The following is a 15,181-nucleotide window of genomic DNA, read 5'->3' as shown; positions in this document are numbered from 1 at the left end:
CTCCCTGGCCCATAGAAGCTGCAGGTGCACTCACAGCTTCTGTGAGGCTGATGTCTCCAGTTCTTGGCCTGAGTCCTGGAATCACTGCCTTTTTCCACCCTCTGGGAAAACAGATAATTAATTTTATTCTAATGATAGCAATGGTGAGGTTGCAAAAAAGGAGAAGTTGGGGGGCAAATAAAGTTTAAAACCACCTACTTCACACACACACAAATAGCCAAAATTAAGAAGATGGACAGTGCCAAGTGTTGTCTGTGAGAATGTGGAGTAACTAGGGCATGGAATGCTAACCCCCTGCTCTGAGAAGGCAGGTTTTGTTTTTTGTTTTTTTGTTTTTTTGTTTTTGAGATGGAGTCTCACTCTGTTGCCCAGGCTGGAGTGCAGTGGCGCGATCTTGGCTCACTGCAACCTCCACCTTCTGGGTTCAAGCCAGGGCAACAGAGCAAGACTCCATCTCAAAAACAAAACAAAACAAAAAGAACAACAACAACAACAAAAAACTCATCCAACTCTGTGCTTAAGGCCTGCGTGTTTCGTGGCATGTACTTTTAGCTGAATTAAAACAGTACAAAAAATTAGGGGAAAGAGGCATGTGGAGACCTGTGCCTGTGGAGTGATTTTGGAGGAAGTCTGGGGGTGAATGCCGATCTTCTGAGTGTGACATTACTTACAGGAGCACCCCCTTCGTTTCTGCAAATGCTGAGGTGTTTAGAGAGGGATGCATCATCATGGCTTAGCAAAAATCGAATTATGTGCACATGTGCCCCCAGCATGTGCACATGCACGTGCACACACACACACACACACCACCAAGCAACATGTAAACAATTGTGTAATCCAGTTTGGCAGTGTATTGATTTTCATCACTCTATTCTTTCAACTTTTTTTTTTTTTTTGAGATGGAGTCTCACTCTATTGCCCAGGCTGGAGTGCAGTTGTGCGATCTCAGCTCACTGCAACCTCTGCCTCCCAGGTTCAAGTGATTTTGCTTCCTCAGCCTCCCAAGAGGCTGGGATTACAGGTGTCCACCACCACGCCCGGCTAATTTTGTATTTTTAGTAGAGATAGGATTTTGCCACTTTGGCCAGGCTGGTCTCGAACTCCTGACCTCAAGTCATCTGTCCACCTCAGCCTCTCAGTGTGCTGGGATTACAGGTGTGAGCCACCACACCCAGCCTATTCTTTCAACTTTTTCGGTGGGTGTGACACTTTTCATAACCAAATCATGGGGATGGGAGAGGCAGTGATTGCTTCTGCTCCTGTGTGTCCATCTGTGACAATCGAGTGTGCAGTAGCCTCTTCCCACCCTTTGCTCCCTGAAAACAGACCACGTGAGGGGAGAGATTCTCAAGCCTTGTGCAGGCCCCAGACACCTCTGACCTGGGTGTTTGCGGGGGACCCTAGGTGTCCCTGAGGAAGGCAAAGAGATTCTGCATACTCTTGTGCTAAGCAAGTTGTTCTGGGTTGAGTGGTGTCCCCCTAAATTCCTGCATTGAAGCCCTAATCCTCAGTACCTCTGAATGTGACTGTAGTTGGAGATGGGACCTTTGAAGAGGTAATTAAGTTAAATTGAGGTCACTAGGCTGGGCCCTAATCTGATATGACCAGTGTCCCTATAGGAAGAGGAGATGAGGACACAGACACACAGAGAGGGACCACGGTGTGAGGATACAGAGAGAAGGCAGCCCAGTGCAAGCCAAGGAGACAGGCCTCAGGAGGACCTAGCCCTGCGATGCCTTGATCTCAGACTCCAGCCTCCAGGACAGTGAAATGATAAGTGTCTGTGGCTTAAGCAGCCCAGTCTGTGGTGCTTAGTGACAGCAGCCTGATCAAACTCATACACAAGCGTACCCCGTTGTCAGCCATGATTTCTTTCTTTGGTTACTGTCCTGCAGAAAATGGTGTTCAATTCTTGCTTTGGAACCAAATCTCGTTGCTAATCTCCCTCTTGCCTTTTTTAAGCAGGGAGGCTGTGCCTGGGCTGCTGTGCAAGAGAACTTTCTGTAGTTAGAGCCACACAAAGCCATGTGTGTAATGCCTGCCTTCTCCTAGGCTTTGGAATCGAATGGACAGGGCCTTCCTTTATGCAATGAAGAAATCTCACTCATTTGAGCTCTCGAAGCCTGTTGTCTGATGTGCAGAACAAGGATCACGACAGCTCTACTTCCTCAAGGCATGCCGTGAGGGTGGAATTTAGAGACTGTATTTAGATGCTGGGCTGCGTGTCGTGTTGGGTAAACATGGGTAGTTATCATTATGATCAGCTTGATCACTCTCCTCATCATTACAGCACAGGAAAGCCAGCCTAGCAACATCTGTAATCCCCAGAAATCTCCTCTTCTCACTAGACTCAGCCTCCCTCATTCTGTGCCGTGAGTCTAGGGTTCCTGGAAGCCAAGTAGAAAAGTCTAACTGCCCTGTGGGCTCACGCCTTTCTAGCCCCAGGGTCCCACCAGAGCCACTCTCTTGAAAATCATTCCTCTGCAAACATCAAAGAACTGTTGCTTTTCTATCAAGATTTCTGGGAGCAAATGATGTCCTTCAATGCCATTGCTATTTCAAAGGAAAAATTTACATTTTATTGGCAAATCCTTCTGGGAGAGGGAGGTTGCATTTGGTCCACATGAAAGAATTATTTCCCATTCTTTTGTGTGTTTGTTAAACTTACATGCTGATGTTTTTCGAGGTTTTTATTCCCTTGACTGCCATACGTATTTCACAGGACAGAGGATAATACTGCCCAGAAGGTCTCTTCTACCCTAAGAGGGGTAAGGGGATGTGGCCTCCTCCAAGGAGGTGGCCAGTTTTTCCCCTGGCTGACGTTTCAACATCTTGGCTGGAAACTGAACGACTAAATGGAGGTAGATCAGTTGGGTCGTGGTTTGACGTTGATGTTGATTAGGTCAGAAACTTTCAAACGCTGAAAGTGGTTTTCCTCCTCATATATGATCCCCCACCGCCAACCCCTGTTTCAGCATTTCCCTTGTAATTAGAGTCACCTTGGTGCTGAACCCCAGCATCCCTGGGAGGTAACTTGCCAATGTCGGTGCAGCTCTGGAGGCCTGGTCCGAATCCCAGGTTGCTGTGCAGCCTTCGGAGCTTCTGCTCGATCCCAGGACCAAAAGGACAAGGTCAACCAGAAGGTCACCCAGAACACCTGCAGATCCCCATGACCATGTCTGAGCTGCAGTCATGGCAAAATCGCAGAATGAAACTGTGGCAGGAAGAAAAGTGCAGCCACTCCCATGCACAGGCGGAGTCTGTTTCCCTCCTTGGCAGCTTGACATGCTGTCTATGTGGAGCACTGTCCTGAGGACACCGTGTAAGGAAGCCAGCCTGGTCTGCTGGGGGATGGGAGGATGCATGGAAGAAAACAGATGTGTTCCAGCCAACAACGAGGCCCATGTGAGGCCATCCTGCACGTGCCAGCCAGGCTGACCCTCCACTTAAACGCAGTCACGTGAGGGAGTCCAGAGCGGCAGTCCTCAGACCCATGCAGCCCTTAGTTTTAGGGTGGTCTCTTAAGCAACAATCTGTTTCACTGCTGCACTAGCAGGCAAAGTTCACTTTTCTTCCCAGTTTATTAAGATTTTTTTTTTTATTTTTTTTTGAGACGGAGTCTCACTCTGTTGCGCAGAGTGCAATGGCACGATCCCGGCTCACTGCAACCTCCACTTCCCGGGTTCAAGCGATTCTCCTGCCTCAGCCTCCCAAGTAGCTGGGATTACAGGTTCGTGCCACCATGCCTGGCTAGTTTTTGTATTTTTGGTGGAGATGGGTTTTGCTATGTTGGCCAGACTGGTCTCGAACTCTTGACCTTAAGTGATCTGCCTGCCTCGACCTCCGAAATTGTTGGGATTACAGGCATGAGCCTTCATGTCTGACCCAGTCTATTAAGTTTTATCATGAATCTATGTTATATCCGATGTGTCTTGATAAAATATTTATCCAAAATCCGATCCTGCAACTGTCAAAGATGATTATGTAGATTTCCCCTGCTTATCTGCTAATACGATGAATTATATTCGTCAATTTTCTTATTTCTAAAATAAACTCACCTAGCCATGATATCATCTCAATATATGGATCTCTGCATTCAATTTGGTGATACTGAATGGCGCTATTTTAAGTCATTTGCCAATTATTATTTGCTAATTAACTATTTTAATTCTCATGATAGTCATAGAAGAATCATACTTTTATTCTTATTCTCAGTTTCAGGAGCCTGAGAAGGGGGGAGGTTGTCTGTGGTATCGGTGCTAGAAGGCTCCCTCTGGGGCTGTCCAACGTCCAAGCCTGTGGTCCTGACCACCGCACAGTGCTGCCTGAGTGAAATCTGGCCACAACCCAGGGGGTCCCCTTCACTCAGCCATGGGAGGGGTGCTGAGGGCTGGACCTGCTCCACCTTCTGTGGGACTGAGGGGCTGTTTCATCCCCAGCCTCTGGGGATACTGGCAGACGAGACCCAGGCAAGTCTTACTCAAATGCTCAGGGTCTTCCTCTAACCTGGGAGGCTCACTGGGTCACCCAGCATGGAACTGCTCCTACAATAGCTTCCCAGTCCCCAGCTGCTTCCTCTGGCCGGGGGTCCTGGCCCACGACGCCCCTGAGCCGGCACTTCAGGAGTTGTGGACATTGCTTGAGTCAGCCCTGGCTCTATCTGGTCAGCCCTGTCAAGTTAGATGTAAAGTCCCGGAGCAACCAGGGGCTTCTGGGTAATACACATCGATTTGCAAAGGCCCTGGCCCCGCATGGGGTTTTTCGCAAAGCCCCAGGGAGCTGTTCTGGAACGACATAGGCCTCAACTGCCTCTCCAGATTCTGGGTTTTAGCCTGGGGATGGGCAGAGATTCCCTTGAAGTTTGCAGGGGAACTCGGCGACCCCTGACCTTGGTGAGCCAGGAGCCCAGGCCCACTCCCTGCCGTGCTTGGAGGATGCCTGTAATTAAAACATTCTTACCAGGCCCTGGGGTCTTTGGGCATCAGTGGCTTCCTGAGTTGCCACAGGAGTCTGAAATAAATGAAGCACCATTATCTGGAAGGAAACAAAGACGGGGACATCCCAAGTGCTCGGTTTCTCTCGTGCCTTTCCAAGAAGCCATTTTCCAGTTATGGCGAAGGGGTGTCAGGATCACAGAGCCGCCTCTAAATAGCTCTCTGTGTCGGGAGGCACATTTCGTTTTGGCAAGAGAAGGAGGCTTCGTCGGGGCGGTGGAGTGGCTTTCCTCTGAGTTCTGGCTGTGGATCCCAGGAGCTTGTTGAGCAAGTGATGAGGAGAGAGGTGGCCTCCACCCTCGCCTGGGCTCTACCTCTTGGCGTCAGGGAACAGGTCACACTGTGGGCACTGCAGCAAGTCCACAGCCTCTCCAGGGCCCTGGCCACCCGAGAGCCACCCTCAAAGGCGACAGTCCCGCTCCGTGGCGCCCTCACCACTGTGAAGAGCATTCGCATGTGCTGCCCATGTCCCAGCCCTGAGCAGGAAGGCAGGGCTTTGTGGCACCTTGTCGGAGCCTGGGGCTGGCCTGGGTGACAGGTGCAATAGGCTGGGTGCTGTCTTTGTCTGTTCAGGCTGTCACATCACAAAATACCATAAAATGAGCTGGGTGCAATCCTGTGATCCCAGCACTTTGGGAGGCCTAGGCCGGCAGATCACTTGAGGTCAGGAGTTTGAGATCAGCCTGGCCAGCATGGTGAAACCCTGTCTCTACTAAAAATACAAAAAATTAGCCGGGCATGGTGGCATGTGCCTGTAATCCCAGCTACATAGGAGGCTGAGGCAGGAGAATCGCTTGAACCCAGGAGGCAGAGGCTGCAGTGACTGGAGATCGTGCCACTGCACTCAAGCCTGGGCGACAAGAGCGAAACTCCGTCTCAAAAAAAAAAAAAAAAACAAAAAAACATAAACTGGGTGGTGGCTTATAAACAATAGGCATGGATCTGTTATAGCTCCAGAGGCTGTGAGTTCAAGATCAAGGGCCAGCAGATGGGCTGTCTGATGAGGGCCCACTTCCTGGATGGCGGTCTTCTTGCTGTGTCCTCACATGGCGGAAGGGGTGAGGCTCTCTCTGCAGCCTCTTTTCCAAGGGCACTAATCTAATTTATGAGGGCTCCACCCTCATGACCTCATCACCTCCCAAAGGCCCCAGCTCCTAACACCCTCACACTGGGGCTTCCATTTCAACACATGAATTCGGAGGGGGCCTCAAATATCCAGACCATGGCAGAAATCCGCACGGCCACTGGGCTCAGGGAGAGTCATTTCGTCATTCAGAATGCAGGCTTACACGAAGCAGGAAGAGCATCACAGCAGGCCAAGTTCAGTGCTAGGTGGTATAGGATGCGGCACTTTGTGGTGTTCAGTGAAGGGTGTGCGGGTGGGCGTCTTGAGCCCAGGGAGGTATTTTGCACACAGTGCTGGAGCTGTCTAGGGAGCTGTCTTGAAAGGGGTTGCCTGATATAATAGGAGCAGTGGAATTCAGATCCTCAGAGAACTGTGGCGAGGACCAACCAGACAGCCCCAGGTCCTCCTCGCCTGCCTGTCTGGCTGGCTCATTTCCCACCATCAAGCCTGTCCAGGTCCTGAGTCCCTGTGGGGCTGTCCTTGCTCCTGGCACCACCCCACTCCACCTTCCACCATCCTGAGACCATGCCATGCCTAAGAGCACCCAGGCTGTTCCTCCCATTTCCCCACTGTATTAGTTCATTTTCACGCTGCCGATAAAGACATACCTGAGACTGGGAAGAAAAAGGTTTAATGGACTTACAGTTCTACATGGCTGGGGAGGCCTCACAATACTGGTGGAAGGCAAGGAGGGGCAAGTCACATCTTCCATGGATGACGGCAGGCAAAGAGAGCTTGTGCAAAGAAACTCCCCTTTTTAAAACGATCAGATTGACTGGGCACGATGGCTCATGCCTGTACTCCCAGCACTTTGGGAGGCTGACGTGGGCAGATTACTTGAGGTCCGGAGTTCGAGACCAGCCTGCCTAACATGGTGAAACCCCATCTCTACTAAAACTAGAAAAATTAGCCAGGTGTGGTGGCAGGCACCTGTAATCCCAGCTACTCAGGAGGCTGAGGCAGGAGAATCACTTGAACCTGGGAGGTGGAGGTTGCAGTGAGCTGAGATTGCACCACTGCACTCCAGCCTGGGTGACAGAGTTAGACTCCATTAAAAAAAAAAACAAAAAAAAAACCCATCAGATCTCCCACCGGGTCCCTCCCACAACAGTGGGAATTATGGGAGCTATGAGATGAGATTTGGGTGGGGACATAGAGCCAAGCCATGTCACCCGTGTTGGTCTTTAAGTTCCTCAGAGGCTGAGGGTGCAGCTTTTTAGGTGATGGCATGGGATTGCAGTCCACGCCACCTGCGGGACCTGAGCATGTAGCTTTACCTGCTGTGCTCACCAGCCCCCAGCCTGCCTGCACCTCCTGAACACGCTCGGGCCCTGTGGGCACCAAGCACTGTCCTTTGGCATGAGACTCAGATAATTTCCAGGCACCCACCTTGTGGTGGTCTGATCCTTCTCACCACTTACTACTTGAGTGGTTTGTTTCTGAGTTTGTGGGGCAGGCAACACCAAGCGAGGAACAAGTGCCCCCATGAAGTCTACAGGTGTCCTTGATGGGGTGGGTGCAAGGACTGGGTGGATAGCAGGGGCTGCCTAATTTAATACAGATTAGGGGATTGGAGGAAGCACCAGGTACGAGGGTCTGTGCTGGGAATTTGGGGTGCTGCTCCTGGAATGGGCCTTACCTGCTTACACAGCATCAAAGTGGGGCATTTTGGGGAGAAGGAGGGTTTGGGGTTCGGCAGAGCTCAGGGCTCTAGGAAGATGTGCAGGTGGCATTTTCACCAGCTTTGCAGGGCTTTGCATCTGGCACACAGCACCTTCTCCTGGTACTGCAAAGCTGGACAATGGCTTAAGAAGAGAAGGGACAGGAAGTCTCTGCGGTGTTGCAATGCATGTGGCAGAAGAGACAACAGGGCTTCACAAGTCGGGGCTTCCAGCCAGTGGTCATGCACAGAGTATGTGGCAGGGGTCTGAACCAACCTCGAGCCCTGGGACCCCAGCCCCTCGTGGACAAGCCCTGGGTGCCTCTACTGTCTTTCCCAATGACGCTTGCCAATGATGAGTGTGATGGATCGAGTCCCCAGTCTTTCTGTGATCCTAAGTCCTAGTGGGCTGTGATTGTCATATTATAGGCTTCAAAGATGTGCTTCAAAGCTTGAGGCTAAGATAATGCTATTTTATTTTATTTTATTTTATTTACTTTATTTTATTTTGAGACAGAGTCTTGCTCTGTCACCCAGCCTGGAGTGCAGTGGTGCAATCTCAGCTCACTGCAACCTCCGCCTCCCGGGTTCAAGCAATTCTTTTGCCTCGGACTCCCAAGTAGCTGGGATTACAGGTGCCAGCCACCACGCACAGCTAATTTTTGTATTTTTAGTAAAGACGGGGATTCACCGTGTTGGGAAGGCTAGTCTCGAACTCCTGACCTCAGGTGATCCACTCACCTCAGCTTCCCAAAGTGCTGGGATTACAGGCATGAGCCACTGAGTCCAGCCGGCTAACTTAATGTTAGGTGTAAGCACTTGAGGTGCTAAGGAGGAGATGGTTGTCAATTCTTGAGTTGGGAGAATAGATGGAAACTCCCCCTTCTCCCCCAGCTGGTAGATCAGTGGAGGGGGGCCGTGCTCTCTCCTGGGGAGATGCACTGCCTTGCAGAGTGACTGCTGTTGAAAAAAAATGTGGGCTCCCTCCTGACATTCCTGCATCTGTAGGGGTCCCTGTGGCTCTGAGTGCCAAGGGCAGAGCCCCCAGGGCCCCTGGCAGGGTGTCCATCTGCTTTCCTCTACTTGTTAATCCCAGTGCCAACTCTTGCAGGGGGCTTTGTCAGCACCAGCAAAAGGTTCCCATCTCAGATATGATTGCTTCATTCCAGGAAAACCCAGTTTAGGGCACTGAGGACTTACAACTGGGGGTGATTCCCACAAAAAAATCCTGTGGTGCCCTCATCACACAAAACTTCAGCCATCGATGCCGCCTGGAACTGTAGATCACACTTCAAATGCAGGATGTCAATCATAAGGTCACAGCAAAGGCTCCAGGAAGTGATGCTAGCTCTGTCTTGGGGCAAGAGCTAAGGGGAGCCCCCTGAGAGGCAGCCCCCAAGGGCACAGCGAGAAATCCCAGCTCTGAGGGAGACAGGTGGGGAGGCGGCAGGGGCTGGGACCTCGGCCGCACACTTGGCTGAGAGGCCAGCGAGGGAGGATGCCCTCTGCATCTTCCCTGGAGGCTCCGCCCCTCCCTTTCCTTTGAGATCCACAGAAGAGAAACACAGACTGTTGCTTTGTGTTACATAACTCTTGTTTAAATGTCCATAAAAGGCCTTCCTCCTTCCCAGCCAGCAGATACGGAAGTGAGAATTAGGATGATTTAGAATGCCAGTGAGGCGTCTCATACAAATGCCCAGTGTGGTGCAGTGACACTGCCCGGGTGGCCGCCTGCTGCTCTGCTGTCCAGTGGCATGGCACAGAACTGGCTGCCCATCGTCTGAATTCTCCCAGCCTCCTGTCTGTCCAAGGGTGCCGGCCGGGCCCCGGGCCATGGAGACATCTTGCCTGTTGCTGTTTTTCAGGGCTCCCTCGTATGGTCTGTCCCCAGATGCCTCCCAGGGCCATGGTTTCTTGTCACCTCCTAGCCGCAGAAGCCAGGGTTCCCTTGGCTTCACATGTGGATTCCTCCCATGACTTACCAGTCGATGCCTTCTGTGCTGACCTCTGACCTTCCTCCCTCCACACATCCATCTTGCCTGTCTTGCTGGCACATTCACCACATCTGACATCCATCCTCCAAACCTTTGCCTGAGCTGTAACCCCCACCAGGTGCTCCTTCTCCGGGTACTCCAAAGCTGGCGATGGCTTGCAGAGGGAGGCGACAGGAAGTCTCTCTACATCCTGTGGGGGTAAGGGGCTCCTTCCTGCTCTGGGTTTCTTTAAACCCTAACATTTCCCCCTCAAGGTTGCATTATGGCCGTACCCTGCAGGCAGGCATCTGTCTGTATTACCGAAATGTTATTTGAAACAAGGAAGGAGGAGGACAGTTGAATTAATGGGGGAAAAACAGGCGAGCTGTAGAGAGCAGAGTTCTCATTTCTTCACTGGCTCCCCTCCAGGCCTCTAGGGCTCTGAAAAACCTGGACAAAGCAGCGTCCGTTCTTACAGGACTAGTCCTTCCCCTGCGCAGGGCACTTTTCACCATAGAAGATTCTGTGGGTGCCCAGCCTGAGTGTGGCTTGTCATAACCCTCGAGAATAATTTGTCATTTGTTGTTTCTTATGCTTCTATTTTTTACAAAGGTGTTTGACCTGTGATTATATCATAACTTTTTAAAAAAATGCCATAGTCCATGAAAATGACAGCATATTATAAGCTAAGGTGATTAGATGAAGAGTTTGAACCCAAACGGCTTGAGTGAATGTCTTGACTTTGGTGCTCACTGTGATGTGGAGCCCGTTCCTTATCTCTCTGTGCCTCAGTTTCCCCCTCTGTCGAGTAGAGATAATGGTGCCCACTTCATAGAGCTGTTAAGATCAAAAGAGGTCGCTCCTGGGAACTCACTCAGAGCAGTGTGTGGCACCTGAGCCTCGGCTGTGTCTCTGCTGTGAGTATTCTTTTCACTGCTGTGCACACCTGCAGCCACAGAGACAGACCCCACACTCTGCCTTCCTCATGCACCCAGACCAGCAGCCTGACACCAGCAATGCTGAGCCTGACACCAGCCTGACACTGAGCAATGCTGAGATGTCACATAAGACCCAGTTCCCTCTTCCTTCTCCCAGAAGACTTTTACTGGGAATCCATGATAAGCCAAGCATAGGGCGGGCAGTGCCAGAGGACAGGCAGGAGGCTGCTTTCTGCCAAGAGGAATTTCTAGGCCTTGAAATCATCAAGGGGAGAAACAGTCAGGCAATTATCACAAGTAAATGTTTGCATTGTTCTCATTTGCACTGTGAGTTGAGTCCTTTAGACCAGCAGGGAGGTGCCTGGGCTTAAGCTCCTAGGGCTTTTCTTTGGAAGGAGAATCCCGGAATCACTAGGGGATGGTCCACGTACGTGTTATTTCAGCAGCTGTCCTAGGTGTGTGTTCCAGTGCAGATGTGGGTGTGCACTTGTGTGTATCTGACTGTGCATTTTTGTGGGGCGCTGGGTGACCTGGGGGTGGGTTACCTTTACAATGAGCAGTCTGCAGTGTTTGAAGACATAGTCATCATTTTTCTAATCATAGCAAACTTTTTTTTTTTTTTTGACACCGAGTCTCGCTGTGTCACCGAACTGGAGTACAGTGGCACGATCTTGGCTCACTGCAGTCTCCACCTCCCAGGTTCAAGTGATTCTCCTGCCTCAGCTTCCCGAATAGCTGAGACTACAGGTGCATGCTACCATGCCCAGCTAATTTTTGTATTTTTAGTAGAGATGGGGTTTCACCATGTTGGCCAGGATGGTCTCCATCTCTTGACCTAGTGATCCGCCTGCCTCAGCCTCCCAAAGTGCTAGTATTACAGGTGTGAGCCGCAGCGCCTGGCCCATAGCATAGTTTTTTAGGGTTGATTGGCCATGTGCCAGGCACTGCTCTAAACCTTTACTTGTGAGATCTCAATAAATCCACACACCAAACCTATTTCACAGGTGAGAAAACTTAGGTTTGTGGGTTACACGTAATGCCCAGTGTCACATAGTACAAGTCTGGATTTACACCCAGGCAGCCCAGGCCAGAGCCCATGCCCTCCACCTCTGGGGCCGCATCCCTCCGCCAGTCTGCCAGTATCACCTCAGGCATTCAGCAAGGGCTGGTCTGTAGGAGTGCAGGAGAGATGCCTGGGCCTGTGGGCAGGGAGGCCTAGTGCCATCCTGAGCCAGCACAACCATCAGGGACCTGGAGAAGGACATGTCTGGCTCAGCCTGAGCAGGCCAGGGCATGGGTCCACATCACCTAAGTCCAGTTCCCAAAGCTGAGTTGGAGGTGGGCTGTAGGAAGAGATGGTCCCCTTTTGGGAGGAGGGCACCTCAGCTTCTGTCTCTCTGAATGTGGCCTGGAGACATGCTTATCTCTAAAGCCACCTTTTCTACCTTCATGCCCAAGGGAAGCCGCCACTCAGGAGGCTTCCCCCACATCTTAGTCCATTCTCACACTGCTATGAAGAAATACCTGAGACTGGGTGATTTATAAAGAAAAGAGGTTTAATCGATACACAGTACCGCATGGCTGGGGAGCCCTCAGGAATCTTACAATCATGACATAAGGCACCTCTTCACAGGGTGGCAGGAGAGAGAATGAGTGTCAGCAGGGGAAATGCCAGACACTTATAAAACCATCAGATCTCATGAGAACTCACTCACTATCACGAGAACAGCACGGGGAAACCACCCCCGTGATTCAGTTACCTCCCGCCGGGTCCCTCCCTCGACACATGGGGATCATGGGGATTATAATTCAAGATGAGATTTGGATGGGGACACACACAAACCATCTCACCTCACAGCTCTGCCCTGTGGTCCTGCCCATAAGTCTTTGGGCAGAGACCATCTAACTGTTGAAACCAAGGGGTGGATCTGATGATCTCTGAATTCCTTTCAGGGTTATTTTGCCTTCTTCCTGAAGAGTAGCACACATTTGTGACCAGACAGCTCTGTTACCCTCTTCTGTCAAATCCATTAAGTCCGATAGTCTTCTTTCATTTGTCTTATCTCCATCACCTTCCATTCAAACTGGCAGTGTTCCTGCTTTTATAATCCCATACATTATCAAGTGATGTTCCAGCCATACCCTCAGTGTTCGTTTTGTTGCAATGTGGTTAGGCTTTTTCACTTTTTGCGGTATGGATAGACTGAGAATCTTCCAAATCTTCAAGCTCTTGTTCCTTTTTGCTTAACAATTCCTTCTTCGATTCATTTCTCTCCTTTTGCATTTTACTATAAGCAGTCAGGAGGATCCAGCTGCTCCTTCAGCACTTTGCTTAGAAATCTCTTCAGCTAAATATCTGATTTTATCGCTCACACAGTCTACCTTCCACAAAAATACTAGAACACAGTTGAGCCAAGTTCTTTGCCACTTTAGAACGAGCATCACTTTTCCTCCAGTTTCCAGTAACGTGTTCTTCATCTCCATCTGATATCTCAGCAGAATCATTCTAACATTCATATTTCTAGCATGCACCTCAAAACTCTTCCAGCCTGTAATCATTACCCAGTTCCAAAGCATTTCCATAATATTTTTAGGTATTTGGTTTTTTTCACCAACACCATATTTATTAAATGTATATATATATATATGTATGTGTGTGTGTGTGTGTGTGTGCGTGTGTGTATATATTTGGCCAGGCGCAGTGGCTCATGCCTGTAATCTCAGCACTTTGGGAGGCAGGCTGATCACTTGAGGCCAGGAGTTTGAGACCATCCTGGCCAACATGGTGAAACCCTGTCTCTACCAAAAAAAAAAATTTTTTTTTAATTAGCCAGACATGGTGGCACATGCCTGTAATTCCAGATACTCAGGAGGCTGAGGCACAAGAATCACTTGAGCCTGGGAGGCAGAGATTGCAGTGAGCCAAGATCACATCACTGCACTCCAGCCTGGATGACAGAACAAGACCCTGCCAAAAAAAAAGAAAAAAAAAGTGTGTGTGTGTATATGTATATTATGAGACATTTCAGAATAGCCTGCTGCTGCCAGCAGCCAATAATTCTAAATAAAGTCCCAAATTATTACACAAATTTGAGCTTTAAAAATATTCTTTAAGAAAAAATAAAAACTGAAGAGCGAAGACTTTCTGAGGAATATGACCTAAAGGAAAGGTCCTTTGAGGCCTACAGATGCCCTAAGTAAGGAAGAAAAAACACAAAACCAAAAATCACCCACCCTACCTTACCAGATCACCTCATACACACAAGAAGAAAGGTTGATTTAAATTAAACAAATGAAGTAAGCCCATGTTGGGAAGATGTTATAGATATTTGTTATAGCCACACCCCACTCCTGGCACTAAAGTCTGCATTTGTTTATAATTTGTTGTAAAGAATTGGCTCATATGATTATGAGGTTGGCCAATTTGAAATCAGTAGGTAAGGCTGGAAACTCAGGCAGGAGTTGATGCCTTAGTCCTAAGGAAAGACTTCTTCCATAGGAAACCTCAATTTCTGCTCATAAGGCCCCCAGCTGTTTGGATAAGGTCCACTTACATTATGACTTGACATCAGCGCATTGTAGATGTATGTGTATTTCTCCAGGCTGGCATCTGAATGCCTGGCTCCTTTTGTGGGTTATATGTATTGCCCTGAGCCCAAGGTCTGTCCTTCTGAGGCACTGTGTGCCTTGCCCGTGTGGTCTCTGGTCCTGGCCTTCCTTATGGGTCTCCATGGCCATCCTAGGATACTTGGCTTTACCTGCCTGACTGCTCTCCCATATCAAAGATCATGCATCTTTAGGCAACAGATCTGTAGGGCCTGAGTTGGAACAATTTCCTGTAGGTGATGGTTTTGGTGCCACTCATCTGGCTGTGCATACATCTATGGGTAGAATTTTTCCCACATAACTGAAATCTGATGAGTGTTAAATGCTTTTTTTTGAGGTTTCCCCTTCTTTCCAGTTATGTAGATTGGCATGCATCTAATCAGATAAACAGGGCTCCGGGGTGTCAGAGCTGGAACCAGTCAAGCCCCGTGGGTACACAGGACATAGTCAATGGGGAGATTTCCAGACTCAGGCCTGGTTGAATCCTCAGCTGCTCTATGGGTAATTTGCCCCACATGCCTTCTGGACAGAGGCCCCCACTCATATAGGTTGTAGAGCAATGACAACCTTATCATCATAGAACAGCCAACTGCTTTGACAGAAGCGAGTGTGGTGGTTGGCAAGGTGAGTGGATGAGTGTTGATAGATATTGCGGCTGCCATTTTAAAGGTTCTGATTGGACTTCTTTTGGTGTTAGGCCTTCAATGATGTAATAGTATATGCAGAAATCATTGTTCTGCAGGTGACACTTAACTTAATGTGATTTTCACTTTGCAGGTGGCCATAATAGCAGGCAACTTTGAGCTGGCAGAATACATCAAGAACCACAAGGAAACAGACATTGGTGAGTAGGCACGTGAAGAAACTGTGTTGGGATTTGGTTT

At 49.5% G+C, this 15,181-nt stretch overlaps 1 protein-coding gene across 1 annotated transcript in view; it reads left to right on the top strand.

Moving 5' to 3' along the window:
* Window positions 1-15,181, top strand: part of SHANK2 (SH3 and multiple ankyrin repeat domains 2) — a 697,015-nt gene that overhangs the window by 250,643 nt on the left and 431,191 nt on the right. Inside the window, exon 11 of the mRNA XM_063608635.1 lies at window positions 15,075-15,141. Within this exon, the coding sequence (XP_063464705.1) occupies window positions 15,075-15,141 (67 nt within the window). The remainder of the gene's footprint in view (window positions 1-15,074; window positions 15,142-15,181) is intronic.

The sequence above is a fragment of the Pan paniscus genome, chromosome 9 (assembly GCF_029289425.2).
Source record: "Pan paniscus chromosome 9, NHGRI_mPanPan1-v2.0_pri, whole genome shotgun sequence".
In the NCBI taxonomy this organism is placed as follows: domain Eukaryota; kingdom Metazoa; phylum Chordata; class Mammalia; order Primates; family Hominidae; genus Pan; species Pan paniscus.
The sequence above is the reverse complement of the archived record's forward strand: the minus strand, read 5'-3'. Positions and strand labels throughout refer to the sequence as shown.